At 39.5% G+C, this 27,784-nt stretch overlaps 1 protein-coding gene across 3 annotated transcripts in view; it reads left to right on the top strand.

The window, feature by feature from the left end:
- myo3a (myosin IIIA) overlaps positions 1-27,784 on the top strand; it is a 98,111-nt gene that overhangs the window by 10,567 nt on the left and 59,760 nt on the right. For all 3 annotated transcript variants that reach the window (XM_078162702.1, XM_078162703.1, XM_078162704.1), the window contains exons 4-7: positions 7,861-7,965; positions 8,133-8,232; positions 19,143-19,219; positions 23,688-23,833. In XM_078162702.1, coding sequence (XP_078018828.1) covers positions 7,861-7,965; positions 8,133-8,232; positions 19,143-19,219; positions 23,688-23,833 — 428 coding nt within the window. The remainder of the gene's footprint in view (positions 1-7,860; positions 7,966-8,132; positions 8,233-19,142; positions 19,220-23,687; positions 23,834-27,784) is intronic.

Raw genomic sequence — 27,784 nt, forward strand, 5'->3', positions numbered from 1 at the left:
TTATGATAGCGGATGTGGGCAGAGATGAGCAAGCTTTCATGTATGATGGCCTAATTCTGCTCCCAGAGAGCTCAAACATACTTCAAAGATAGCCATGATAGAGCGACTTTTATTCTCTAATTGGAAATAAAAACCTAATTTGGATGTGCATTTTAATTTGTGAGCTCCCGTGTTTCACCCAAAGAACCTATTAAATGAAGGCCAATGATTAGTGCAACCTTTAAAAGCTCATCTTAAAAATGTATCTCATCTTCCATTATGCAAAAATAAAATACAGTAATGCTGAATTGAAAATGAATTACTCTCTGCCTTTGTTGCATTTAGAGTTGTAACTTAAAATGCTTGCTCACAGAATTTAATTTCTATTTCTTTTACTACTGCTTCATAGTTACTACCATTGAAAATAATGTAGAAGTGAAAGTTATTAGTAGGGCTCAAGACATCCTGTCATCCCAGGGACAACAGAAAACATGTATTGGACGAACAAAGATCTTCCCCAGGATGCCATCAGCACAGAAGGACGCAGTAAACTCACTATTGATGCACCAGGGGAAGTGGTGGAGGACATTGGCAGGAGGAGAGCTAGTTAATGTTAGTTGTTTGCAGCTGGTGGCCTGTACTAATGTAACTGAGTTACATTATGATGTGTTCAAGCTCTGTTTAGTCAAAATGGGTATTTGGTGAAGATAAATTATAATGTTCTCATGATGTGCTCATATGTAAGTTTGTAAAATGTAGGGTTTTTGGGAGATCCTTGAATAAATACATTCCAGTGAGGACCACTTATGTCAAAGAAAACTTTGTTTCCATTAGCAGTATTATATTTGGCAGTATGGCTCTGTTCTGGGGCCTCTCTGCCTTCTTAGGCTTACGCAGAAAGCCTAAGGCAGCTCTCTGCCCTTCCACGTGCCTATGTGGAAAGCCTAAGGCTGAGAGAGCACACCTCTCTGCTTTTCCATGCACGTATGTGGAAAGCCTGAGGGGGAGAGAGCAAACCCCTCTGCTCTTCCACGGGGCCTACGTGGAAAGCCTCAAGGCAGTGAGACCACACCTCTCTGCCCTTTCACATGCAAATGAGGAAAGCCTGAGGCAGAGAGAACAAACTTCCCTGCCCTTTCATGCGCCTACATGGAAGGGCATGAGGCAGGGAGAGCAGCAGCAAAGCTCCCCAGGAACAGAACACAGGGAGCACTAATGACAAATGGAAATGATATTGATATGTCAGACACAACATGAAAAGGAGGAGCTGGGGTGGCAAAGTTGCAGGCAGGTTGCAAAGTGGCTTGCAGAGAAAGCAGCAACAGAAACAGCCAGAACAGCTTAAATAGAGCTCCCTGAATGCGATTCACCAGTTGGTTGCAAAGAAAGGAATCATGTGATTTATCAGCTGACTCCCTTCCATCAATCAGCTGCTCCATCAGTTGATTGGGCTGTTTGAGATCAGCTGATGTAGCTGGGATGTGAGCTGAGCTTGACATTATGTCCTGCCTGAACTAACGCTATGCACAATTTGTTTGAAGAAGAAATTTGTTGATGTTTCACAGCAGCGTAAAATTGATACTAGAAAGGGAATTATGATATATCACATAGTTCCCAACTGGTGGGTCCCGGTCCAAAAGTGTGTCCCATGTCCATTCTGAATGGAACGCAAGTGACTTGCAAAGGTGTCAAGTTTGTAAAAAAACACACTTGATTTTGAAGTATACTGAATGAACAGAGCTTTTACTTTGAAGTGCTGTTCCCTGCTGTAGAGTGAGTGTCTAATGGACAGCTATTTGACAGAGACAACAAACTAGCTCAGTGACATGACCAAACACAAGTATGCGGCTGAATACATCGGACTGTCTGGACCTTGAACAAATGACTAAGGAGAAATCAGGACTCCATGGCTGGACCAGTTGGGAATCACTGATGATATTATGTATAGTACAAGCACATTCATTTATCTGTACTGGCCTGCAACGATTAAAACATCTGCTGCCACAAAGCTGGGCCAATCAATAGGAGTGCTGTTGTAATAAATTTACAGTTTGTTCAATATTTGCTCCACACTCTTTGAGCGCAAAGTGTAGTCTGTTCACAGATGGAGCAGCAGAACACTGGGCACAGTGAAAGTGAAACTTAGCCATTCATTGCGCTAGGTCTAAAAGTTTGCTTTCAGTCACAAACAGCTGCTCCTGTTATCCCTCTATCTGATCAGCTCTGATCGAATTGACTTATAAATTATTCGCCCCGCAACTCAAAACTGCTGGGGAAAGCAACAAGAGTTCCACTTGTACTGCATTCACGGACCCACAAAAAAGAAGTAAAAAGGAGAAACACATAGGCTTTTGTAACTGATATCTTTTTTTTAAATTATTTTTCATGCCAAAGACCATTATAGAAATGGTTGTTTCATAAATGTCTGTTATTGAATTTGTGCTCATTCAAAGGTAATATAATGAAGGGTAGAACTGGCTATCAGCTATTGACAAAATTGTTATTTTAAACATCAGTATTGGCCAGGATTTCACAATCGGTACATAACTAGTTATTTAAGAGTACGTACTAAAAGAGTACGTAGTAAAAAAGCTAGTGTTTATATTTGGCCATAAGGGGCTGATCTCTGCTGTGAAACATTGCTTTTGTGATGACTTAAATGACTTCACAGAACACATATCTCATCTTTTTTAACATGTTATCAGACCTCCCCAAAAAGCATTACTTTTGCTTTTTGCAAGAACATGAGTTGATTCAGAATTGTGACAAGGGAACGTTTAGATCTTTTATCCTTTGTGCAGGTTTATCCTCACGGCAAACCAATACTCTTCCAAACTGTAAGGGGCAGTGTATCGAAAACTCACATGTACAGCATAGTTCTCCATTTCCTCTGCCCAGTCAAGAAAAGTCAGATGTGCACGGACATACTAAACATGAAAATATGGCATCAGTTTAGCAGTGTATCTCCTCATAAATCTATGACTCAGAGATATAGAGATAGCAGCAACTGTCAACTGTGATGAGTTAAGAGAAGGTTATATACAGGAAGACACTCTGCAAATATTAAAAAATTAATGGGCTCAGTTCTCACAAGGAAATGGAAGATGTAACTGGGAATGAAGGGCTTTTATCAGGACCAAACTTTCATTGGCATCCTAAAGAGTTTCAGTTTCCCTGCAGAGATGGAAGAACTTGTCTCTGTAGCACTACATTAAACATGCCTTTATGGTAGAGTGGCTGAAAAGAATCATTCCTGAATAACAAGCCATATGACAGCTGAGTTTGTCAAACAACACTTAAAAAAGAATTTAATGGTGGTAGAGTAGAAGCATTGCCATTTGGGGACTGGTCAAGGCTGAGAAACCGATGAATGAAGCAAACAGCTCAAAGAAAGCAAATGCACATCCAAGTTTGGATACAGATTTACCTTTCAGCATGTTAATAACTGAAGCACAAAGCCAAGATAATACTGGACAGGGGACTGATTTTCCTTGAGTAGCCCAGCCCACAGGAAGACTTGAATCCACCAAACTCTCTGTATGACAGAGCTTGAGATGATCTGAATGGTGAAATGAAAAGAAAAACACAGACATTGATTTCTTTTTTTTTTTTTTTTTTTACCCTTTGCTCATCCTCTCTTGTACCACATTGCTTTTTTTTTGTTCGTCACCTTCTGGAAAAACAGCCACTGAGGACTTCATTTACCCCCATTAGTCTCTGTCCTGACGTGTCCTGCCCTCACGCCCTAACCTCTACAGTCATTAATTGACAATGAGGTTTAAAATGTTATTCCTTGTTTGGACTTCAATAAACTGTGCCAGAAAGTAGACACCTCTGCTATTATGCCCGTGTAAACGATAAGGCCACAGTAACAATAGGAGTGTTTTTCTCTGGAGACAACCCAGCGTGTAACACACCCGGGAACACACGTGATCCTTCAGTGCTGCAGACATGATGCAACTCCACATGTCCAGTAATCTGCAAAAAGATAAGAAATACAATATAAATTTATTTTTGTAAGGAACTGTAAATCAAAGATAGTTGACCAAAAAGTCAGCACCTGTGTGTTTAAACGGCCGCTGTGTTCTTTCCTCACTGAGTCAGGGGGCAGCCCCGTCCGTTTCATCTTTACGTTTGATTCATTCACTTCTTTTACATGTCTTTGATCGACTACTTTCATTTACATGACCAAACAAGCACCTGACCTCATTTGTAATGGAGAATATCCCACTCAGTATTCAGTGTATTCAGTGTTTTTCTTTGAAAATTGACAGTTCTGTTGAAACTCATGTGACATTCAAGATGAAGATTCCAGACATAGATCTTAAGAGACCTTTTATATAAATAGTTTCTCGTCAGAGTGTAAGCAAACCTGTGGTGGAAAATGCTAATTAGGACATCCTATAATTTATTTTAGTAATAATAGAGTTATAAGTCTAATTGTTGCAGTGTATAGTGGGTTTTTGATGTTACCTAATAGTATGGGAGTGGCAACAAGTGAAATTGGCATTGGCCTTTATAGTGATGGTAGCTGGCAATAAGAACAAAATATTGAAGTAAAATCAGTAGAAAATTTTCAGTTTCAGAGACTTTGTTTTAGTTTTCAGAAAATACTACAGAGTATTCCCCCTGGTGTGAACTTGTGTGCATCTCTTGCGTAAATTAATATTCACCAGTTTTCATTCAGTCATTCATTGAATTCATACCCCTGTGCACAACAGAAAAATTCCTTAATTTTCCTTAAAAACTGTCCCTGAGGAATGGGAATCATGCTTTCTAGAATGTCTGATTTTGCTTAAGTATTTCTTTCTCTTAATGTAGTACTTTCCTCGACGAGGCATGAGCAGCTCTTTTCCATGTCACAACAGTGTCATTTGGTGTAGCTGTGTTGTACACATTTGGAGTCGTTAGGCTTATACATGTTGCAAGGTGCGAGAAACAGGTTATGATAACAGAAAGGGAAAAAAAGGTGTGAAAAAATGTCATAAATTGGCAGAAATACATGAGAATTGTAACCCTGGGGGGGTTGGCAAGTATGCATGGAAGAGGGAGGATAGCAGGCATAGTGCTGTGTAGCTTGGCTGGAACTACTTTGTTCATTTCCCCTTTACAAAACCAGGTCTTCAGTGTACGTACAGAACAGACAGCCAGTGGACCATGAGGAGATGAAGTGTATTTAATTAGCATGACTGACTGCACCTTCAATGGATTGAGCTATTTTCTAATAAGCAGTTTTATGTATCCCTGCTGACTTTTACAATCACCAGCATAGTTTAATGGCACCATTCAATGTGTTGGGGATTACTGTTTTCTTTTGTCTTTGTCACTATTGTGGAGAAGTTGCAGAAAAGAACCCCCAAACCAGTTGTGTTTAGATATCTGTACCCAAAGGTTGGGAAATCTGGTTTAATCTGTGCAAGATTTAAATCATTCCAGGTCTGAAGTTTTGTATGTCGTTTCCACTCTGCAGAGGTTTGAGTCTTCACCACATCTCAAATAATTAATGTTCATGTCGAGCATCACTTTCTGGAAGTGGGCAGTGTGGCTAAGGTGAGAGCGCTAACGTTTAGCTGTGCTAAATCTAGGGCACTGGACCTCTCATTAATAAGGATTTGTCTGTCTGCCCCGTGTAATTTAATGATGACAGGTGATATGGCAGCCGTGTTGTGGACTGACGTCAAGCGCAGCTCATTGTCAGAGCGCTGTGCTGTCTGTGAAAGTCTCGGTGGTATTCTTCGCTTAACTGCAGTTTGTCTGCACGTCTGATAGCAGAGAGAAGGAGTGATTAAGCTCCCCATGTGGCAGCTGAGATACATACCATCCATCCTGCAACAGCTCTCTGGGCTCCTGATGGATAGGTAGGTTGATAGGCAGATAGAAAACAGACACGAGGCACGGTGTTGAAAACTTATGCCATTGCTTAGTCAAGGTCAAAGACTTATTTCAGTCTCAGCGTAGTGCATGGAAGGATTACTGAATTGGTCTATGGGGCACAGGCCCCTGGGCTCCATGAGCACTTGGGCCCTAATTTGAAGTGGCTGTTGACATTGCTAGGTAAAAAGTCAATCAAATGACTACTAAAAGACAGAAGGGCCACAAAGAGATGGAAAATAACTAGGAAGGGGCACATAATGTATTCCAACAGGAACACACATGAAATATTTGATGTTGTTTGTTTGGGGAAAACTAGCAATTTGAGGATGTCACATTGTGCTCTGAGAAACTAAGACTGATTTTCTGATGGTTTATAGACTCAACAGCCAGCTAACTGAATAATCAGTAACGACACTAACATGTATTTCCATTTGTAAAATCAACTAAATGAATGTTTTGTCCTTTAAAAAGTGCACACTGTAAGTTGTGGAAGAAGCAATTTATAGTATCCTGTGGTTAGCTCAATTAGCTGCATAGAAACACTTTGGCAAAACATGTGCAAAAGCAATCAGGCCCTGTGGGTGGAAGTATAATGAAATGACAAAATGGGTCCCTATTTGGAGATTTGGGCACACAGCCACATACGCTATGTCTGTGTTATGATGCTACCATTGTACCAGTCAGCACTTTTTCTCCTGAGGATTGCAGGGGGAGATAATCAGAGAGCCACAATACATAATTTTCTATCTAGTGCCATTATGCAACGTTTTTGTCAAAATGTACCATAGGTAACATCCTATTTCCTTGACCATTTTAGAGTAATACATCTTGCACTATAAGCCCCATGCTGTGCTGTGGTGTACAGTACCCCATCATTCTGAGTATGAATTGAAAAATCCTATAGTTGTGTTTATGCTGTGGTGTATAAGTTAATTATTAGTAACCTTTTCTGATATGTACTGCACAATCTCTTTAGTACGATCACTGCAGGGGACTGATTCTTATTCTAGATAACTACACACCCCTGCACGTCTATTGCCTAATTAAGCTTTCAGTACAAAATGGCAGGAAATTAGTGTAATTATACAAGAAAGATATGATGAAAATTTCCTGCCTCATGTTTTTGCATGGACTAAAGATGTGAGCTGAAATGCAAAATATTCACAAGTCATAACAGATGGTAAAAGAGGCGTTTGTATATTTAATGCATCTGTAGATGATATCTTTCACCACACAGAGTGACAGGGTCTGTGTTTACAAACAGCGTTCATATGCAGAATCTACAATTTCTGTTCACTTGCAGCCCCCCCGGCACGGTGACTGACATCTCAGAGAGCTTTTTATTTTTCGTACACCTCTGGCATCTCCCAAAGAAGGGCCCAAATTAAGGGTTATTATTGTTGCCAAGGCAACCTACTGGGTAATTTTCTGTAATTTTCCAAGAGGGATTGCTATTGATGGTGGAGTCCATATCTAGATGCAGTATACCTTAAGAAAACACATATAAACACATGAAATGAAATGTTTTTTGTTGTGCGAAGGAGGTGCTGATTTTAATCTTGGTACTTTCTGTTTCCAGTGTGAAATGTCTCATAAATGGTGTGTAATTCCTTATATAAATGTTGGCATTGTCTGAAAGCATAAGATGTACTTCATTTGAAGATGTTTTAATGCATGTTAAATATTTACCCTGCTTAGTCATCACAGCGTAGATTAAAGCCTGCACACAAACTGTACATTCTCCTCATGGGCACGATTTTCACCTCTCGCTAAGCTGCCTCAGAAAGATAAGCTGCTAAAGATTGACAGAATTACTCCCAGCATCTCTTTTCTCACTGTGAAATCTTGTGATCAAAACATTTTATCCTCTGCTGTTTCTCCGTGTGAAATTCTGAATATCTCAGATGCCCCAGATTTCAGCATATTGTATAAGCCCAGCTATAAGTGCTGACTCATGTTGAGTTTTTGCTCATTATTCTCTTTCCTTTGTGTTTTTTTTTGTTGCAGCTCTGCAATGGTGGCTCTGTGACAGATCTGGCTAAGGGCATGCTGAAGAGGGGAGACAGAATGGATGAAGCCATTATTGCCTACATCTTGCATGAGGCCCTCATGGTAAGTCTGGCCTTTTGAATGTGCACGAGGAGAGACAATGCTGTACTGTAGGGTTCAATAGAGCAACCTCCCACTGAATACATCGCCTCAATGAAAAGAGCTTAAAACGGGATAATTTTGAAGGCAGGTGCTTGTCAGAAAAAGCTGTTAACCTCTTTTTTTCACAGGGTCTCCAGCACCTGCATGTCAACAAGACCATCCACCGTGACGTCAAAGGCAATAACATCCTGCTAACGACACATGGAGGGGTCAAGCTTGTGGATTTTGGTATGCACTCTATTTCTTTTTAAAGCTTTAAAGGGGACCTATTAAGCTCATTTTCAGGTTCATACTCTAGGTAGGGCTGCGTGATTATGGCCAAAATGATAACCAGTATTATTTTGATCAATGTTAAGATCATTATTCTCACAATTCTACATTGTTTTAAGGTCAAACTATTTTTTATTGCACTTTCACATTTAAATAAACAAAGCACTGCTTTCACTTTCATGTTGTGTTACATTCATAATTGCACTAATTTTACACAAATGGTTTTTACAAACGGCATGAGCAGAGCACACATTTTATTTTAAACATTACTTTTGCTGTCCATTATGTTCATTTAATTGTGGGAAACCAAATTGTGATTGTAATTAATATTCGTTTAGGTGTGCATCCTAAACTTAAGGCTTCCGGCAGTCATGAAATTCCTGGAAAAGTTATGAAATTAGACAAACTATTTCCCAGGTCTTAAAATGGTTTGCATTGTAGAGAATGTTTTGGAAAAGTGTAAATATACATTGTTTTAGCTATTGTTTAGAATATATTCATGAAAATCCCAAAATATGTCTGAGGCTAATGGCGAAATATGTTCCTTGTAATACTGATTTAAAATACTGCTCTACATGACCGTTGAAATGTCAGTAGTATCATGTGATGTACATTGCAGAGTGTGGAAACCTCATCTGAGCCCCATCAAAACCCAAAGGTTCAGGCAAACAAATCAGAAATTTTGCTCGGATTCGGTTCAGGTTCGGCCCACTAGACATGCTGCTGTGTTGTGCTATGGCCTATTCAAGTGCTGGAATTTTTTATTTACGTGACAATGCCTGAACGCAACACAGACTCCGCACCAACTGAGTGTGTATGCTGTGCTGCTGTGCGTGTGGCATGTTTGACTGTGTGTAACAGCAGCCTTTCGATGGTCATTTACACACTGTCCATATGTGATCATGGTAAACAGACACACTGTAACCATGATGACAATAACTATGTCAGAAAAAATCAGAAAGGCTCTCGGGCTTGGTTATAACTGTCTCGGACTTAGGTCGAGTTCGGTCAGGAAAATGTGGCCGTGACGTATGCAGCGATCAAATGATCGAGTAAAGTTAGCAAGCGCTAGCAGTTTGTTTATGCCTGGGATATGCATGTCTAATAATGCATGGCTTTTGAACAACAAATATAACACACATCTCAAGATTGTGACAGACCCTAGCTGTGCTGGATGTAAGTTCTGCACCAGTGTTGACAGCATGAGGGAAGAAGCTCTGGTCAGCCATGCTAAAGGGAAAATGCATCAAGACAACCAAAAAGCCACTCACCAGACTGCTGGCATCTGCACAAATTCCAGGCCTGCTGTAACTAGACGAGATAACTTTATTGCTTCTTCCAGTATGGCAAGCATCGGTATAGCTGGGCAACAACTTCAGCATATGCTCATTAAATCCATTGCCTTATACAATGATCTGCCTACCTTTTTTAAACTACCTAAATAAAGCCATAGAAATTGGGTAAAACATGACGGAAGAGGCATTGAAAGGTTTGAAAATGTATTAGTAAAAATGTGTGGGAACCCTGACACCTGTATTTTGGGTGTCTACTATGAACATGTTTACATGTTTTGATGTACAAAAAACACATTGTTATTCTCATATTGTCTGTGCTGGAACATCTGTATTTACCCTCTGTCTGAGACACTCTGTTTTAGCGCCTGTCTCTTTACAGCCAGTCTGCTCTGATTGGTCAGTGTTTTCGGGTCTGCACTGTCATTGCAAGCTTCTAAATCAAATCATGTTTCAGCAGGAATAATGTCCATGAGAAATCACCAATAAAAGCTGCTTAAGCAAGTCATCACAACCTGACATGTTCCAGCCGTAAAACTAACCCAAATCGGGTAAGAACAACATCGTCAACCAAGATTACATATTTCCTTGAGGTTAGCATGTAGCTAGGTGTAGCAGTGTATGTAAACACTTAAAGCAACATGCCTGGAGCAGATGTCCATATAAAGAAATCTTTTGAAAGTAGAAAAAATATTAGAAACAGAGTATTCCGAACGGTCTGAGGCCTGAAGTTTTTGCTTACAGGTATTACTTTTACATACATTTACCTCATTATTTGAAATTTAAGCCATGTTTAATATGAATATCTGACATTATAACATTAAATACATGACAGAAAATAAGGAAAAACACAAAAGGTCCCCTGTGACACCATGTCTTTTTTGCACTATCCTCTTCTAATCAGGGAAAATCATGTTATGGCTCTATTTAACAGAAGAGGGTCAAATCCATTACCTTCAGCCGCCTGCCAAATAAATTGTGCCACTAATTAGTTTCCTTGAGAGGCTGGAATAGGTTTACACAACCCAACAAGGTGGCAGATGATTATACTTTTCCATTACTGCCTACCTTTTACATTCTCCAGCAGACAGCAGCGGACATTGTTATTATTCACTCTGTGTTTGCACTGATTTGCTTTTGGGTTTTCTTAACCAAATGAGTTGCTCCGAGCAGCACAACCATAGTTCTCGGATTGAAGACTAACTATGGGCAAAGTGATTCTGACTACTTCCAGGGGATGACTCACCCCTGTTTTTTGCAGGGGCTGAAAAAACAGCTGCCTGTTTTTATTACAAATAAAATCCCCACTCAACATGTATGTAGGTTTGCATTAAGCCTGCTAATTGTGGGCTTCTCTTAAAAGCCTTTTCCAACCATGAAGCACAAAGTGCACTGCTCTTACATAAGGAGGGGAAGGAGGGGTAATAATGGAATCACTTAATATGTGAATGTGAAGTAGCTAATATGAAGCAGGGCCATCCATTGCCTTCAGAGCAGCTCCTTCGTCCTCACGAGGCTGCCAGAGATTCTCGACACCTGTTTATTGCACTAGTTTTTGAAGAAGAAAAGCCCTGAGGCTTATAGGAATTAAAAAGTTAGAGATGTCATTTAAACTGTGCTTTCCAAAATGTCTCATAAATTTTAAGTGATGTCTACATCTGGCGATAAGAGCTTCATTCTATGTTCTGATATATTTGAATCTTTTTTTTAACAGATTTGAATGACACAGAAAATTGAAAAAATTAAGGTAACTTCATTTTAAGTTAAATTAATCAACTGAAAATTAAGTTCCCAACCATATTTCATCTGAGCTCACCTGATCTGTTTCCTCTGCTCTTCATTATCAACGCGTTTTTTTAATGCTCTGAGCAATAACGCACAGCACATCTTCTTTGTAGCATCCATGTTGTGTCCGCATTACAACTTATAGCTCCTGAACACACCGAAGTTAGAAAAATGACCACCCTAGGAGCATATGAATGAGTCTGATATACATTAACAGCAAGTGGGCAAGTGGAAAAGTTGGGGATTCATTAACACTCTAAAAAGTTGTTCAAAAAGATTTGTTTGTCCTTTTTCACCCATCACTAAACCAAACCCTGGCTCTGTTTTATTGCATTTAACGTTGAATTTCATTTTATTTTTTATTTTTTATTTATTTTTTTTTTTTTTTATCATTTAACTGTATGCTTCCATTCAATATGCTCCCAGCTGAATGGTGGATCAAACAACTCATCATTATTTGAACCATGCCCCCTGGTTATTCAGCTGAGATTGTATTTTTTCACAACATTTGGTTGTTCTCTTAATTTTGCTGCTTTACACTGAAAATCAACCATATCAACATCAAATACTAAATCACACAATGAATTTTGTGTATTGTTACATCCCAAGTGCGTATATTTAAACCTATACAACAAATGTCAACATTTGTTCAAACACAGCATCTCACGGTGACTTTTAACAGCTATTTGCCACAAAAGAAATAGTGGACAAAGTACCAACATTTTTATAGTTAATGTGTACAGTGACAAAAAGTTATGTTCCAGTTGTAACAGTCTATTAGCTGCTGAAGGTTGATAAATCCAAAATTAGTCAAGGTTCTTTTAAGTGCTGGAAAAGTGTCATCTTTTCTGCTGTTTAATTTCAAAATGTCATTGAAAGTAGTTAGTTCCTAATTGTCTGCTTTTACTCATGAAATTATTATAAATCGATGATATAAACTGAATGGATGTGGCATTTTAGAATTAAATTACTCAAACTGCAAAAAATGGAACATGCCAAAGATAAGAAAAGAGACAGAGAGAGGTTATGAGAGTAGAGAGAGCAGCTCCATCAACTTGAGCAGAAATTTGCCAACATTTTTCAACAGAAAGTGAAGGCATCATACAGTATGTCGTTGCATATGGACAGTTAGTGGTTTTGGAGAGCTGCTACATCACAGGATCGATCTGCAGCCTTGTGTGTACCTCTACAGCCACTTGAGCTGCCAAAAGTTTCCTTGAAAAAGACACTGAACTGGTGATACATTATAAGTCCCTCTTGATAAGAAAACAGAGTCTTAAATCGATCTACATTAGGGTTAAATAGTAATTGAAAATGAAGATGATATATATATATATATATATATATATATATATATATATATATATATACAGTACAGGCCAAAAGTTTGGACACACCTTCTCATTCAATGCATTTTCTTTATTTTCATGACTATTTACATTGTAGATTCTCACTGAAGGCATCAAAACTATGAATGAACACATGTGGAGTTATGTACTTAACAAAAAAAGGTGAAATAACTGAAGACATGTTTTATATTCTAGTTTCTTCAAAATAACCACCCTTTGCTCTGATTACTGCTTTGCACACTCTTGGCATTCTCTCGATGAGCTTCAAGAGGTAGTCACCTGAAATGGTTTCCACTTCACAGGTGTGCCTTATCAGGGTTAATTAGTGGAATTTCTTGCTTTATCAATGGGGTTGGGACCATCAGTTGTGTTGTGCAGAAGTCAGGTTAATACACAGCCGACAGCCCTATTGGACAACTGTTAAAATTCATATTATGCCAAGAACCAATCAGCTAACTAAAGAAAAACGAGTGGCCATCATTACTTTAAGAAATGAAGGTCAGTCAGTCCGGAAAATTGCAAAAACATTAAATGTGTCCCCAAGTGGAGTCGCAAAAACCATCAAGCGCTACAACGAAACTGGCACACATGAGGACCGACCCAGGAAAGGAAGACCAAGAGTCACCTCTGCTTCTGAGGATAAGTTCATCCGAGTCACCAGCCTCAGAAATCGCAAGTTAACAGCAGCTCAGATCAGAGACCAGATGAATGCCACACAGAGTTCTAGCAGCAGACCCATCTCTAGAACAACTGTTAAGAGGAGACTGCGCAAATCAGGCCTTCATGGTCAAATAGCTGCTAGGAAACCACTGCTAAGGAGAGGCAACAAGCAGAAGAGATTTGTTTGGGCCAAGAAACACAAGGAATGGACATTAGACCAGTGGAAATCTGTGCTTTGGTCTGATGAGTCCAAATTTGAGATCTTTGGTTCCAACTGCCGTGTCTTTGTGAGACGCAGAAAAGGTGAACGGATGGATTCCACATGCCTGGTTCCCACTGTGAAGCATGGAGGAGGAGGTGTGATGGTGTGGGGGTGTTTTGCTGGTGACACTGTTATTCAAAATTGAAGGCACACTGAACCAGCATGGCTACCACAGCATCCTGCAGCGACATGCTATCCCATCCGGTTTGCGTTTAGTTGGACGATCATTTATTTTTCAACAGGACAATGACCCCAAACACACCTCAAGGCTGTGTAAGGGCTATTTGACCAAGAAGGAGAGTGATGGAGTGCTGCAGCAGATGACCTGGCCTCCACAGTCACCGGACCTGAACCCAATCAAGATGGTTTGGGGTGAGCTGGACCGCAGAGTGAAGGCAAAGGGGCCAACAAGTGCTAAACACCTCTGGGAACTCCTTCAAGACTGTTGGAAAACCATTTCAGGTGACTACCTCTTGAAGCTCATGGAGAGAATGCCAAGAGTGTGCAAAGCAGTAATCAGAGCAAAGGGTGGCTATTTTGAAGAAACTAGAATATAAAACATGTTTTCAGTTATTTCACCTTTTTTTGTTAAGTACATAACTCCACATGTGTTCATTCATAGTTTTGATGCCTTCAGTGAGAATCTACAATGTAAATAGTCATGAAAATAAAGAAAACGCATTGAATGAGAAGGTGTGTCCAAACTTTTGGCCTGTACTGTATATATATATATATATAAAGATATGTATAATTGTCTTGTGTTCCTGAGTTACATATAGTTTCTGAGCTAACACAGTGTATAGCTTTTAGGTCAAGTATGTTAACATACAGTTACACACACAATTGTGCACAAACACATCATACAAATCTGAATAATTGATGTAACTAACACTCAATGAACCAGTGGAAAGCTAACGCAGCAGTGATGTGGAGAAAGAATGGACCCACACACATCTAATATAGCTCCAAGGTTAGCTTGTTAGTTTGTCAGCAAATTCAAATTTCCAACCTTAAACAATATTCAGCAATGCAAATGATTATGAGTATGAATGTGTATATATGTAAGTCATATATCTATAGATATACATATATAAATATGCCTGAAACAGGACCTGCCTACCTCTTAATGTTACTAGTTTTGTTACAAATAAAAGAAAATCATGTTAAAAGGAATTATGTTGTAGAACAAGTAAAATCTTTCACTGTTATTACAGTTGCAGTTACAGTACATCATTAATGTCTAACAGAAGATATTGCATATATGAGAAGATTTATTTAAAGTTATTACAATCAAGGCGTCCCAAACAACTACCCATTTTGTTGTGATAAAGAGATTTTGTTTGCTGTAGAACATCTTATCCAGTGTTTGTTCCTCTGGCTAAACTTGTAATGAATCTCCAAGATAGGAAGGGTACAGTATCTGAGGAAGTGTGCCTGAGAAGAAATATATAACATAAAAACATTGCCAAGTTTAAACTCTCAGTTGTTTGGGGAGACACTCCTGAAAGCCAGATAGGAAGCGATTACATTTAAAGTTGTAACATTATCACTAATAAACAATTGCTGCATTTATTTTGTGCCCTAAGAGTCATTGCTGTAAAGCAATCAGACCATCCACCACAACCAAGTTTCATCTTAAATATTAGCATAATCACTGTTATCTGCTCCTTTCTTTATCATAACAAATGCATGTTAGGAGAGGGTGTGAAAAAGGAAACATTATCTTTGTGGAAGGAAACAGCTGGGTTTATCATGAAATATGAACATAAAGCTGAATGCTAAACTGTGGACTTAGCACCATTAAAGATAAGGCAGAGGTAGGAATAGAGGCTCATTTTGGAGTGGAGAAATAGACGGCCAAAGCAGCACAGCAAAATTTGGTATAGACATCCATGTACCCCAGAGGACAAATTCTGTGGACTGTAGGAATCCCCTGACTTTATCTGGCACCACCCTGACACCCAGTTTGACCGTTATCACTCTATTAAACAGACATTAGTAGTGATTAACAGCATTATAGATATATGGTAAAAGGTCCCTGCTAAACTGAATAGCATGTTTAGAATGCTGTTATCGACTGTTAAACGGCAGTGTTTGTTGTTGTGTGGCGACATGTATATGAGCTGACTTTGTCTTCAGGAGGTTTAGGGAATGGTGGATATGGTGACATAGGCGAAACAGCTGCCAAGCTGCAGACCACTGTTTGAGACCAACAGACAACACTGGTTGTACTTTAGTGAGACATAGAGGTGTTTCCAGTGGCTTTTGTGCTACTGAAGGTGGGTGTTTTAAACCAAAACAAGATCAAAACCAAGTGGTCATCGTGCCTAAACCTGTTACATGCCTAACATGTTAACCGCAGCGTTGTTGAAAAGTAAAGTTTTGCCAGTGGCTGTTAAGTAAGCCGATAATGGCATTGTGAACATGCTAATCAGTGTAGCAGGAGCCTTCTAACCAATAGAGTGGTAACATTTGAAATGGGTGACGGTGACGGTGACGGTGACGATGACGTTCGTGCCATTGAGTAAAATGGCCCTGCAACTACTGGATCGATCATGACATTTGGTACAGACATTTGTGTTCCCCACAGGATTAATTGTAATAATTTAAGTGACGTTATAGTTTTCCTTTAAATGCTATCAACAGGTCAAAACTTGAATTTGTCCAATACTGTGGTTTATCACCAAATATCTGCGACATTCAGCCTCAGCTGTGCTTAGTGTTTATTGCTAATTAACAAATGTTAGCATGCTAACAAGCTAAACTAAAATGATGAACAAGATAAGTATCATACCTGCTGAACATCACCATGCCAATTTCAAAACCATCTGGCCATTGGTCCGAGGATGATAAAACCTCTGGTGCAATGGCTAATATTTTGAGAGATCTGTCTGTAGCCAAGAAAACCACGCTCATTGTTCACAGTCCAATTAGCAACTTGAGACGAGTCCAGAGAACATTTCGGCAAATCTCGATCAAGTAGATATCTGCATATGAATGCAGACGCATTTGAAAAAAGCTAATAAAAAGCTAAATCGCCATCAGACAGTAGCCAGTTGTTCAGAGATTTTATTTTAGCCAGTGCTTTTTTGCTCTTCACACTGTTTACCTGCAGGCATCCAAAATCCGTTCAAACATGACTAGTCAATATTACGAGGACTACAAACAGAAACCAGAATGCCTCTGACACCAATGTCTTGTCCAGTTTCCTGTAGATTCTGCAGACATATAGAGAGATAACTTTTTATAGAGATTATCAGCAGGTTAGTACTGTCATTGTGAGCATGTGGACATTAGCATTTAGCTCAAAAATAAGTAAGATAAGGGCTGGACTTTGGGTTGAAAGTTTGAGAAATCAGGCATGCAACACACAGTATGTGACTTACTCTTTCTCTAACAGTAAGTGAATGTTATGTCATCCACCTGAGACTTAAGTGGCAGCGAACAGATAAGATATGGAGCCATGTCCTGTTATCAATTCTCAATTAAGTCTTTGCCAACTGAAGAATTTGGCAGCATCCAAAGACAGTGACAGATAGTGGGATCTCTCCCAGGCCGTGTACAGGGCAGGCCCAAAAATAACTGTAACATCTTTTGTTTGAGCTTGTTTGCAAGCCTTTAACATCGCTGACAGTTTAAATTTCTATCAGATATTGGTAGGTTATGACGCCATCGGGAAAAGGAAAAAAAAAACAACTGGAGCAGCAGTTTTGAAATAGCCCCGCGTGTGTAAAAACTTGCAGAGTGACGAAAATGGAGAAGAAAAAAAAGAAGCCGACTCGTGCTTGCCTCGGCGGAGCTACACGCAGGCACTGCGTCACGCTGGGATTAATGGTTTTTCATGTGGAGGGGTGCACGCTACACTAAGCAGCTGAAGAGATAAAGCCCCCGCAGTGACTCATCACCAGCAGAGAAACAAAATAGCAAAGAGATGGACCCAAAAAAAAGCAGCGGAAGAATGAGAGGAGCTGTTCGTTCATGGGCCTCTCATGAATATTCTAATTGACAGCGTTATCTCTGTGATGATTATTAAGTGTGGCCCACCAGGCTCCACTCTGGGCTAATGTAGTGGAAAGAGAGGGGCTGTGAGGACTTTAATAGGGGGCTCTTTGTGTTTTTGTATCCTCATACACTCATATAGCTTATGTATATTGTAGCAGGCGTGTGTGTCTGATCGGACGATGGTTTGTTCGCAATAATGTGGGCTGAAGTGCTGCAGTGTAGTGGTTTGGTGCGAGCGTGAGCGTATCCCTGTGTGTGATGTGTGTCAGCTTTTTGGCATATATCCCCTCTTGCACATGTTTCTAATCCTTTTCGATGTTTGCCACAGAACCGCTTTCCTCTGCATTGCTCATCCCGTTCCCCTGGCTTTAACCCACCAGCAGCAACAGAACAGCAGCATATTACTCTACTGTACTGACAGTAATGAAGTCGTCAGATAACGGGTGCACAGAATGAGCTTTTACAGGAAACAATTGCTGATGCTGTTACAAATACATTTATGTTGTGTAATGTCATCTTCTGAACAGACACATTTCGACATCATGGGTATTTTGTCGGTACATTTTCAGAAATTACCCCTTCATGTCCTCAAAGCTTTGATGCTGCGAGCCTGACTGCTAAAACATGTTCTGCAGAGAATCAAATTTTGCAGATGCTGTGTGATTCAGATCAAAATAATGCACGAGACGCTGTGTAAAACGACAACAACGATGTTTTGCAACAGCATGTCGTGCATCAGTAGATCACCTTTTGTTTGTCGGTAGCCGCTATTGTCTCGAGGCTCTGCTTTTGTCCTGTTTGCTGCTTCAGCTGAGCCAGCCCTGGGATACATTACAGTGTGGCATAACACTGATTTGTCTGGACTGGACTGAAGTCACGATTGTGGGTCAGCATGTTCCTTGTCAGGCTTTGTACCGCACATTAATACACATACCCTCTGTGTTTCTCTGCAGGCTCATATTTTCTGAATTTAGCCACGTCTTACTCGTTTGTTGCAACATGACCTCGTCCTATTTTTATGCGTGTAGAATAAGCTAATATAAGTGAATAACTCACTTAGATACATAATGTTTTGCTCTGAGAGAAAGTGAAACGATTCCAGCTGCCAAAGCCTGTTTACAGCTGAATTGTATTCAAATGTTGTTCTTGAAATGCCCGGCAAAATCACCTGCAGTCACATAAGAATTTGAAATTCAAAGCAATCTATCATTCGAAGGGAAAAACATTGCAGCTTGATGGCTGTGTGTGCATGCCTGTGTTTTGCGTTTCCTCCTTGTCACTGTAGTGACAGCTCTATCAGTGGGATACGAGAAAGCACTGAGATCCATTCAGCCCTATATCTGTCGAGCGGCACCCCGCTGTTTACTGTTCACTGTGTTCACAGATCATCACTTTTACCAGCTACAAAAAAAAAAACAAATGTCAAGGAAGTTACTGAGATAGTGCAAATTGTCTCCAATGCGTGCACGTCCTGAGAGCGAGGAAAAGTGTCTTAAGTGTGTATTCTCTGCCCTGCAGGTGTTTCAGCCCAGCTGACAAATACCCGTCTGAGGAGGAACACCTCTGTGGGAACTCCCTTCTGGATGGCTCCTGAGGTACGGTAAAAACTGGCCCATAAATGCTCCCGCAGCCTCCTCTCTTTCCACTACATTAGCCTGGAGCAGATCCCAGTGGGCCACAGTTAATAATCATCAAAGAGATAATGCTGTCAAATACAATGTGCATAAAAAAAGGAATGGATGGCCTCCATCCTCCATCATTCAGCCTCTGTATAATCATAGCTCAGTGCACTAGCAGTTCATATACCCACTATATGGCCAAGAAATGATCACTTTATACCAGTACATAGTCACATGCCTTTGTCCTTAACTTTCTCCGATGTGGTATAAGGGACATTATACAGCAAGGTGGTCCCACAGTTTGAGGTTCTTGCTATTGATTAACCTGGCTGGAGTTTATTTTGTGACACTGATCTATGTCTTCTCTCTTCAGTCTGTTTCCTTTTGGGAATGTTATCTTACTTCAATCATACAATAGGGAAGCAGCTACAGTCTGTGTTTCAATTCACAGTACTAGGAATTACATAGCTGAAGATTCTGATGCACAGATTTACATCCAGTGCCACTGGTCATTGCCCTTTATACAGCAAGTTGGACAGTGAGAGTTTAGAGGTCATGGTGGTGGGTAGGACATTTGACTTTTTTGCTGAAGACTGAAGTTTAAGTGTCATTTTTGCAGATCGTGGGGCACGATGTTACTATTTATTACTATTTTTTGACTGGTAGCCTACATTCCTTTCTTTATTTCAGTTCCAACATTGGTAATGAAGTAAGACTTTTCCTCGGGTTGTCCACGTTTATATAGCACGCAAGAACACATGGGGCGAAGTATCTCAGATGCGCTTTTAGTAGGCCATCTTCGTCACATTGTAGTTTCACCAAAACAGCCCCCAGTCAATAACTTCCAACGTCACATTATTACGTAGCCTGATGTAAGTGCAGTCAGATTCTTTTAGCACTGCGGCCATCTTTACCTAAGTCCTTATGAAATACTCTTTACTTTTCCTGAAACTCATGCCGTTATCCATCCAGGTCAAGAAATAGTGTTTAGTAAGACACAGGGCATAATTTTTTTGACTTATTCTTTTTGTAGCCGTTTGCACAACCTTTCCTGAACCTCAAGCATTTATTTTAAGTGCTTAACCCTAACCATACTGCAGTTGCAATGCACAAACACTGTAAAACTGGAGAATTTAGAAAACACTGAACATTAATGCAGAGTTTAGCAAAATTATCTACCATCAACATTTTTTCATTGGCTTGGTAAAACAATGTAAAAAAAAAAAAACGGTTATCGATTCTCAATGAATGAAGGTAGCTTACTAGAATTAAGCTACTTGCCTCATACTAAATTAACACTTTTTGTATTATAATTAGCTTCTTTTTTATCATAAGCATCTCTTGATTGTATAAAGTAGTGGTAAAGAAGTTTAATAGATGCTAAAATTCAAAAAGGTGGCACACCGGTGAAAAAACATGAACACATTTAACAGAAAAATCAGATTATCTAGCTTTGGGAATTCAACTGAACTCGAGCTGACATCTTGATTGTGCAGTGAAAAGATTAAATGTGAGGAAGGTCCAGCATCAAGTTGTTAATGCATTTATAGCATGTAAGGGCAAAGTGTTCAGTGAGAGCAGAGGCATGTCTGGGGTAATCAAACACACACCTTTCATCTATATTTGATAAGCTGAACCCACAACACTTCAGGAAAACCTCAGCATATAGTGGCATCACTTAATCTGCACACTTTAGCCTCAACACTGATCATGATTAGATCGGATGAACCATTAGCAACCTCTGTAGGGATAAGATGGGTAAACTCTTCTCCAACCACTGCACCCATGCTACTTTTAAATGCATTTCCTCCCAGTGTGGTTGCTGTCCCCTGATTTGCCCTTCATAGACAAACCTTGCATATTCACTGGTCAAATCAAAATGGACATTTTTACATGAGGTTTGCATGCTGTGCAAATTGTTCATTAGAATATACGTGACATTCGGTCAGGACTCAAGGATTTTAATCTCATTTGTGTAAAATGTTCGTCACCAAAGTTGCTCAGATGGACTTTGTAGACTAGAAAGTCTTTGGTTGAAAGGTTTATACATGTCAGGAGTAAGACTGTAAACAAGGATTTATATTATTATTATTATTATTATTATTATTATTATTAGGAAAGAGAACTAGGAGAAGAACTGGTTACCATATGTAACTTCGAATTCTGGGGTAAGTTGTGTCACATCTGCACAATGTTTTATATTTTGGATGAGCTGTATTTCTATTGACTCTACTGAATGATGATTTATAATGTGCTAGGAGTATATGTTTTGCTTTTATGATGTTACACTTTGATCATTTAAATTTGCCAAATAGTCTTCATGAGGTGAGGTTAAACATTGATTTTTTGTGTTTGCTATGTAGAGGTATGACAGAATAGTGAGGGACTTTGTGTTTTGTTCTCCGTAAAGCGTGTGTTTGTACACTTGTGCTTCAGGACGTTTTATTGGTGATCTGGTAATGATTCATCTGCTTCTCTTGTCTGTGTACACAAGAACATGCCTATTGGGAATTTAGAATACAAATTATATTGATTTCAGACCTTTGACAATAATGATAAATGTGTGTGTGTGTGTGTGTGTGTGTTTGTGTGTGTGTGTGATGTGTACGCATGCCTTCCACTCAGAGATGATTCATACTGTTGATTGGGTACCATGTTGCCCTAAAGACACTGATGATAGACTGTGAGCTGGCGTACTTTGTGTGTGCATGTATGTGTGTGTACTTTATTGCCCACAGCAGATGATGATGATGATGCTGCAGCTTTGGTTGAGCTCTGTTACACTCTTCATCAGGTTCCTTGATATTTTCATACACATTTTGCTCTTACATGTTTGTTTAGAGTATGGTCTGTGTACACGGGCTGTTAAAATAAACTTGAATACTGACTCCCTAAAAAGAAAGTAGGCCCAAACTTTACAACTTTAGTACAGAGGTATGCACTGTATAACAGGATATCCAGTGGTGGAAGTAGATTCAAGCACTTCAAGCACTGTATATAAGTAGTTTTGTAGTACCTGTACTTTAATTGAGTGTTTTCATTTTGTGCTGCTTAATACTTCTACTCCTCTACATTTAAGAGGCAAATATTGTACTTTTTACTTCTTTGCATTTATCTGACAATGTAAGTTACCTGTTAATTTGCAAATTTGGATCAATTTGCAGCAATCCATTGTTCTTGGATCTTGGAAAAAAAACAACCTCCGACATGTACAATTGCAATGGAATGATCATTCAAGTCAGAATTCGAGGTTGGAAACTGATCCATCTACGCTGAGTTAGCCAACATAAATGCACCTGACATCGCAGCAACATGGCGGGTCACACACTGAATGACCTTTTCATAAATTCTTACTCAGTGTAGTGTTTTATGCTGTGTTTGTGTTGTGAAATGTGCTGTAACAATGCTGTAAGTGCTTTTTCCATTCAGTTGAACTGTCCTTAGACAGAAATCATTAGATCCCTGTGCGGGACTGTTTTTCTCAATTTCTAACTATTACTGCCCGCCCCCACAGAGTGTGTTATCTATTCCCGCCAATTCCTGTAGGGTGTGTGTCAGCTCCAGCCCGTATCAGCAAACATTCGAACCATACATACCAACACAATACATTGATTATCAATTGATTTAGTCTACTCCTGTTGTGCAGGGAAAATGCTTTATTTTACTGTGGTAGGAAGAAAGATATATTTACAGTAATTCTGGTGTCTCTGGGATTCAGTGTTATTATTATCATCTGTAATATTCCTGAGAAATTCCTCTAAATGTTCAGCGTGCTTCACTTTTTCTTGCGCCAACCACTAGTTGGCGACAGATTTGTGTTGGACGCACGGGATCCCAATCCCTATGCATTCCTGTAATTCATATCCCCGCCTCCTCTTCTGTCAGCAAAACAAATGCACACAACTTGTGCAGCTTTATACTATTGGCTGTATTTCACACTGTTATGCTTGGCACCCTCTTACACAATTTTGAGTTGTTGTACATTATTTGATTGTACATTCTTCTTTGCTAATGGCGCTGCAGTCCTCTTTTGATGCTTGTGAAGCTGAGAGCCTTGACAGACAAACATCAGTTTGCAAAATGACTACTTGTGATACGTGAAGTATATTTGAATGCTAATACTTTTGTAAATTTACTTAAGTAAGTCACTTTTATTTGTAAAAGAGTATTTTTACACTGTGTTATTGCTACTTTTACTCAAGTAAAAGGTCTGAATACTTCTTACACTGATGAAGATAGCAGACTTTTCATCTAAGGTGCTGATCTTCTGTTGTTTAAGGGATGATAGGGGAGATTTTCTCAATGCTGTTAGCTTTAATGTTATCATTGATAAAAGTCAAATTAGCAGACTTAACATGACTGATATACCCTATGTAGCTATTTTGGTAAGTTTTTAACAATATCTATATTTATATTTTTTTATTACTTTGCCCTGCTGCTGTAGGTGATAGCATGTGAGCAGCAGCTGGACTCAACCTACGACGCTCGCTGTGACGTCTGGTCACTCGGCATCACCGCCATAGAGCTGGGAGATGGAGACCCACCCCTCTCTGAACTTCACCCAATGAGAGCCCTTTTCAAGATACCCAGGTGAGCCCCCATCACACCTACACAACAATCTATCATCATTATCAGGAGGCTGTGACTTTGACCCTGCCACAGTCAGCTTAGGCCTGTTCTTCTGTTCTGAATTAATACTCTAAACCCTGGTGCTGACCTGGTTCTGGCTTTAAGGTGACACTGCTAAGCAGTTAGCTTCTGCGCTGCTGTAAATGTGTTAATTGAAATTAAAAGTCAATAGTTGCTCATATTCTGCCTTAATAAACTTTTGAACTTGGATTTTACATAAACTGAAAAGTTGAAAATATGTTTTGGAAGTAAGTTTGTGTGACAAAAAACATTACTTTGGATGTCTGGAGACACCAGCAGCCTTATTTGTATTTATCACTCGCTACATGTGTTTCTTATCTCCCTTATTTTAATAGAAATGATTAATGATGGTGTCAAAGTAAAGAAACAACAGTGTCTTTATCCTCTTGACATCCTGCATGTTTCTCATTTGGATGCTCATGAATGTAGTGACTTCCTAATTACAGCTTACGAACTGAGAAATCAGTGCTCTTTTTGTGAATGTGAAGGCAGTCATCCATTATACAGTATTCTAGCAGCAACTGGTCAAAGCAGACCAGGTAAGTGTTACCATGAGTGTATATAATTTACTGTAATTTTTTACATGCAGTGTATTTATGCAATGGCTGGAAAATGTATGGAACTATAAAACAAAACCCATCATTTTCATACAAAAAGTATCGTAGCTTTTTTGAGCTTTTGTACCGCAAATAAAAGCATCAATCAATATACTCTGAGCCTATATAAATGAGGATTATACAACAAAAACACTGAGACTGTGTGAAGTGGCGTATGCCTCTTTTAGGTCTTTTTTGGGCATACGCAGTGTTTATAAATGAGACTCCAGATCCACTCCCTCTGTTCTTAGCTTTGAAATACTCTGTTATGCACTCAGTGGCATACTGGTAGTTGATGAGGTGGGTGTACTGCTAGGTAGATGGGTAGGTCACTGAGGAGGAAGTGGGTAAGCTATACTATATATTCCAATGGCTATTTGGCTAATAGTTGGGTAAACCTGCATATAAGCTCCACTACACTACTTCATATACTATACTATACTATACAGACATGTACACTGTGTAACTGTTTACCAGAGGGAACTTAAATCCACTCAGACCATTTCACTTCCCTGCCAGATGCTGCTCTGGGTCAATATGATCCTGGTAGCAATGCAAATTTGTATTAAATATATTCACATCAAACATTTTATTGAAGTGTTGCAACTGTCTCAAATTCACATCACTGCCAGTATGAATAGTTTTGAAGTGAAATATTCTCAGGTGAGTGTTTCACATTTTCATGTTGATTATTCATCATGCCCCTGATGTGTAAAGGCCTTAAAACTAATCATTATGCAAAATGACTCATTTCAGATAAATATATATTAAATTACTTGATTATAATGTTGCAGCTTATGTCAGTTACTTTATATACTTAATAATTTATATATGGATAGCCTAATCTATAACAATACACGCTCAGGTAAAGTACAAGTACCTCGAAATTGTAATCAAGTACATTACTTGTATAAATGTACTGAGTTACATTCCACAGCTGCTGTTTTGTGAGGTCTGAAAAAAGACAATGCTTTAAACATATGTGTTTTCAACAGCTGAGCTAAAACAAGTTGATTTTTTTATCCATTTCACTGATGCAGACTGTCGGAATATAAAGACTGGGTATTGCTGCAGTACTGCAAACCAGAAAAGCCACCTCCTGCTCCCTAACACAGTGATTTGCTTCTCGGTACAGATTGTCACCAGACAAAGTACAGTCTTTTCATTTTAAATGGCTTTTTTCTGCTCGCAGGGGCTTATCCATAAACCCCTCCCCTCCTGGCACTGATCCCATTCATCCTGTGGGTGGAGGCTGAGAGCACAGCCACCCTCTTTCTCATCTGTGTGTGTTTTGTGGGCTGAAGGTGAAAAGTAATTGTTTATCGTCTCCTGATTCCAGTGTGAGAGCTGCATAAGCACTTACCGTCACTGTCGTCTTGACGGCACCACACTTTGTCCATCACTGCCCTGAAACAGTGTGGTCCTACACACACACACACACACACACAAATGCATACACAGACAGCTCCTGTGACATAGCTGTCCTGTGTGTTTGCTCTAGGGGTCGTGCTCCACAGGAGACATTACACAGCTTCCTCAGAATCTATGTGACTGCTGCAGCCAGAGCTTCAGGCTGTCTGTTCACACTTCTCACTTCCCTCCGCTCACTACTCTGGGTTCATTCGTCAAGCAGTCTTGGAAAAAGCCACGCTGAGGGCACTGATTTATACACACCCTGTTTTATTTAATTTAGCTTAAACAGTACCACACAGACACAGCAGATCATCAAGGACGACCCTCATTTCACTGTTTTTAATATAATGCCTGAATACAACACAACATATGCATCAGTACAGTAAAATGCAATTCCACACAGTGTTTACCTTTCTGATGGTTGATAAAATGATTTCTTTGGTGGTAACTGTAGTAGTAGGCACCAAATGTGTAGCTTCTCATTCCCCTTCCCCCCTGCTGTATTTACAGTATGCGGGGCAAATTGTTAGGTTGAAAAAGACACTTCTCACCATTAAATCCCTTTTTAAAAAGTAGTTGTTTTTACCTGTGGAAGGCCAAGTCTGTGCTTTGCCTTCATTGTGTTCTTATGGGTTTAAATAAAACTGTTTGGGATGGTTAACTAGCTCTTTGTCCTGGTAAAGTTAGAACCTGTAGTTTGTGGTGTTTTTGTGTTGGTTTGCATCATATTGTATCGCACAGTGTTCATGGTATTTTGTCCACCACCTTGCCCACTCTTTCTAATTATAATATAATGCAATCCAAAATTAAAACATCACTGATAATTAGCTAGTTAACAACCGTAAGTGAACTTAACTTATTATATAATCGTCACCAGCGAGCAATGCATCATGGGATAGGCTGGGCCACGAAGAATTTATCCATTGCATCCTCCAAGTTCTGGGAGAGAAGGCTGCATTTGAAGGAGCCTTCAAAATGGGACAGCCCTGGTCACGCTGATGTGACGAATCGGTCTTCAAATGCAGCCCTTTGAAGGCTGCAGGCCCTGAATTGAGACACAGCTATTGAATTCATTAATCTACAAACAAGGCCTTAAATGTTATTAAAATGTCTTAAATCAGTCTTTCAAAAGTCTTAAAAATGCTCAGGCATGGGAAGTAGAATTTTATGAATCGTCTTTCTGAATGCATTGAAAAATCTCCAAATAATTGATAACATTTATTTATTTTTGGAATGATTTAGTGAAAACCTCTCACATTAACTTCACACAGATCAGGATAGTGGAACTAGCAACTCAGAGCAGAGGATCCACTAGCTAGCTGTCGCTGTGCAGTGGACAACATAGGAAGGCGCAAATTCAACGAAAGCTGGCTATTTAACCAATATTTTGCGGCATGGCTAAAACTGGTACACGACAATGCATCTGAAATTTGGTGTATTTTATGGAAAATGTTGTTCCAAACTCGACACAACTGGAATCAAGGCAGTGGAATCCCACATACAGGGTGAGAAACACTGAATCGTCAAGAAAACCCACAAACAAAAACCAAAAGGTTACAATAAACATCTGAGCAAAACTGGCCCTTAACCCAAAGTAGCTGATGTCAGTTCATTTTTTTTTCCTGGTCAAAAATTTCATTCTGAGTGGCACTAAAAAAGTTTTACTGTACATTCAAACCAGAAAACCAGAAGCTTCCAAAGAGGCAAAGTCTCTCGTGGACGCCCAAGAAGCACGATTGTCAAAAATATTTGTGGCAGCTTTGGTTGCTCTAGTCGCTCATCACGTGAATCATTGAACATTCAACCGTGCTTGTCAATTTAAAAGAGCCACAAAGTGGACTACTGGCTTTAAAGCAGCGTAGTTGCTGCTTGCTGTTGTCCA

The sequence above is a fragment of the Epinephelus lanceolatus genome, chromosome 20, assembly GCF_041903045.1.
Source record: "Epinephelus lanceolatus isolate andai-2023 chromosome 20, ASM4190304v1, whole genome shotgun sequence".
Taxonomy (NCBI): domain Eukaryota; kingdom Metazoa; phylum Chordata; class Actinopteri; order Perciformes; family Serranidae; genus Epinephelus; species Epinephelus lanceolatus.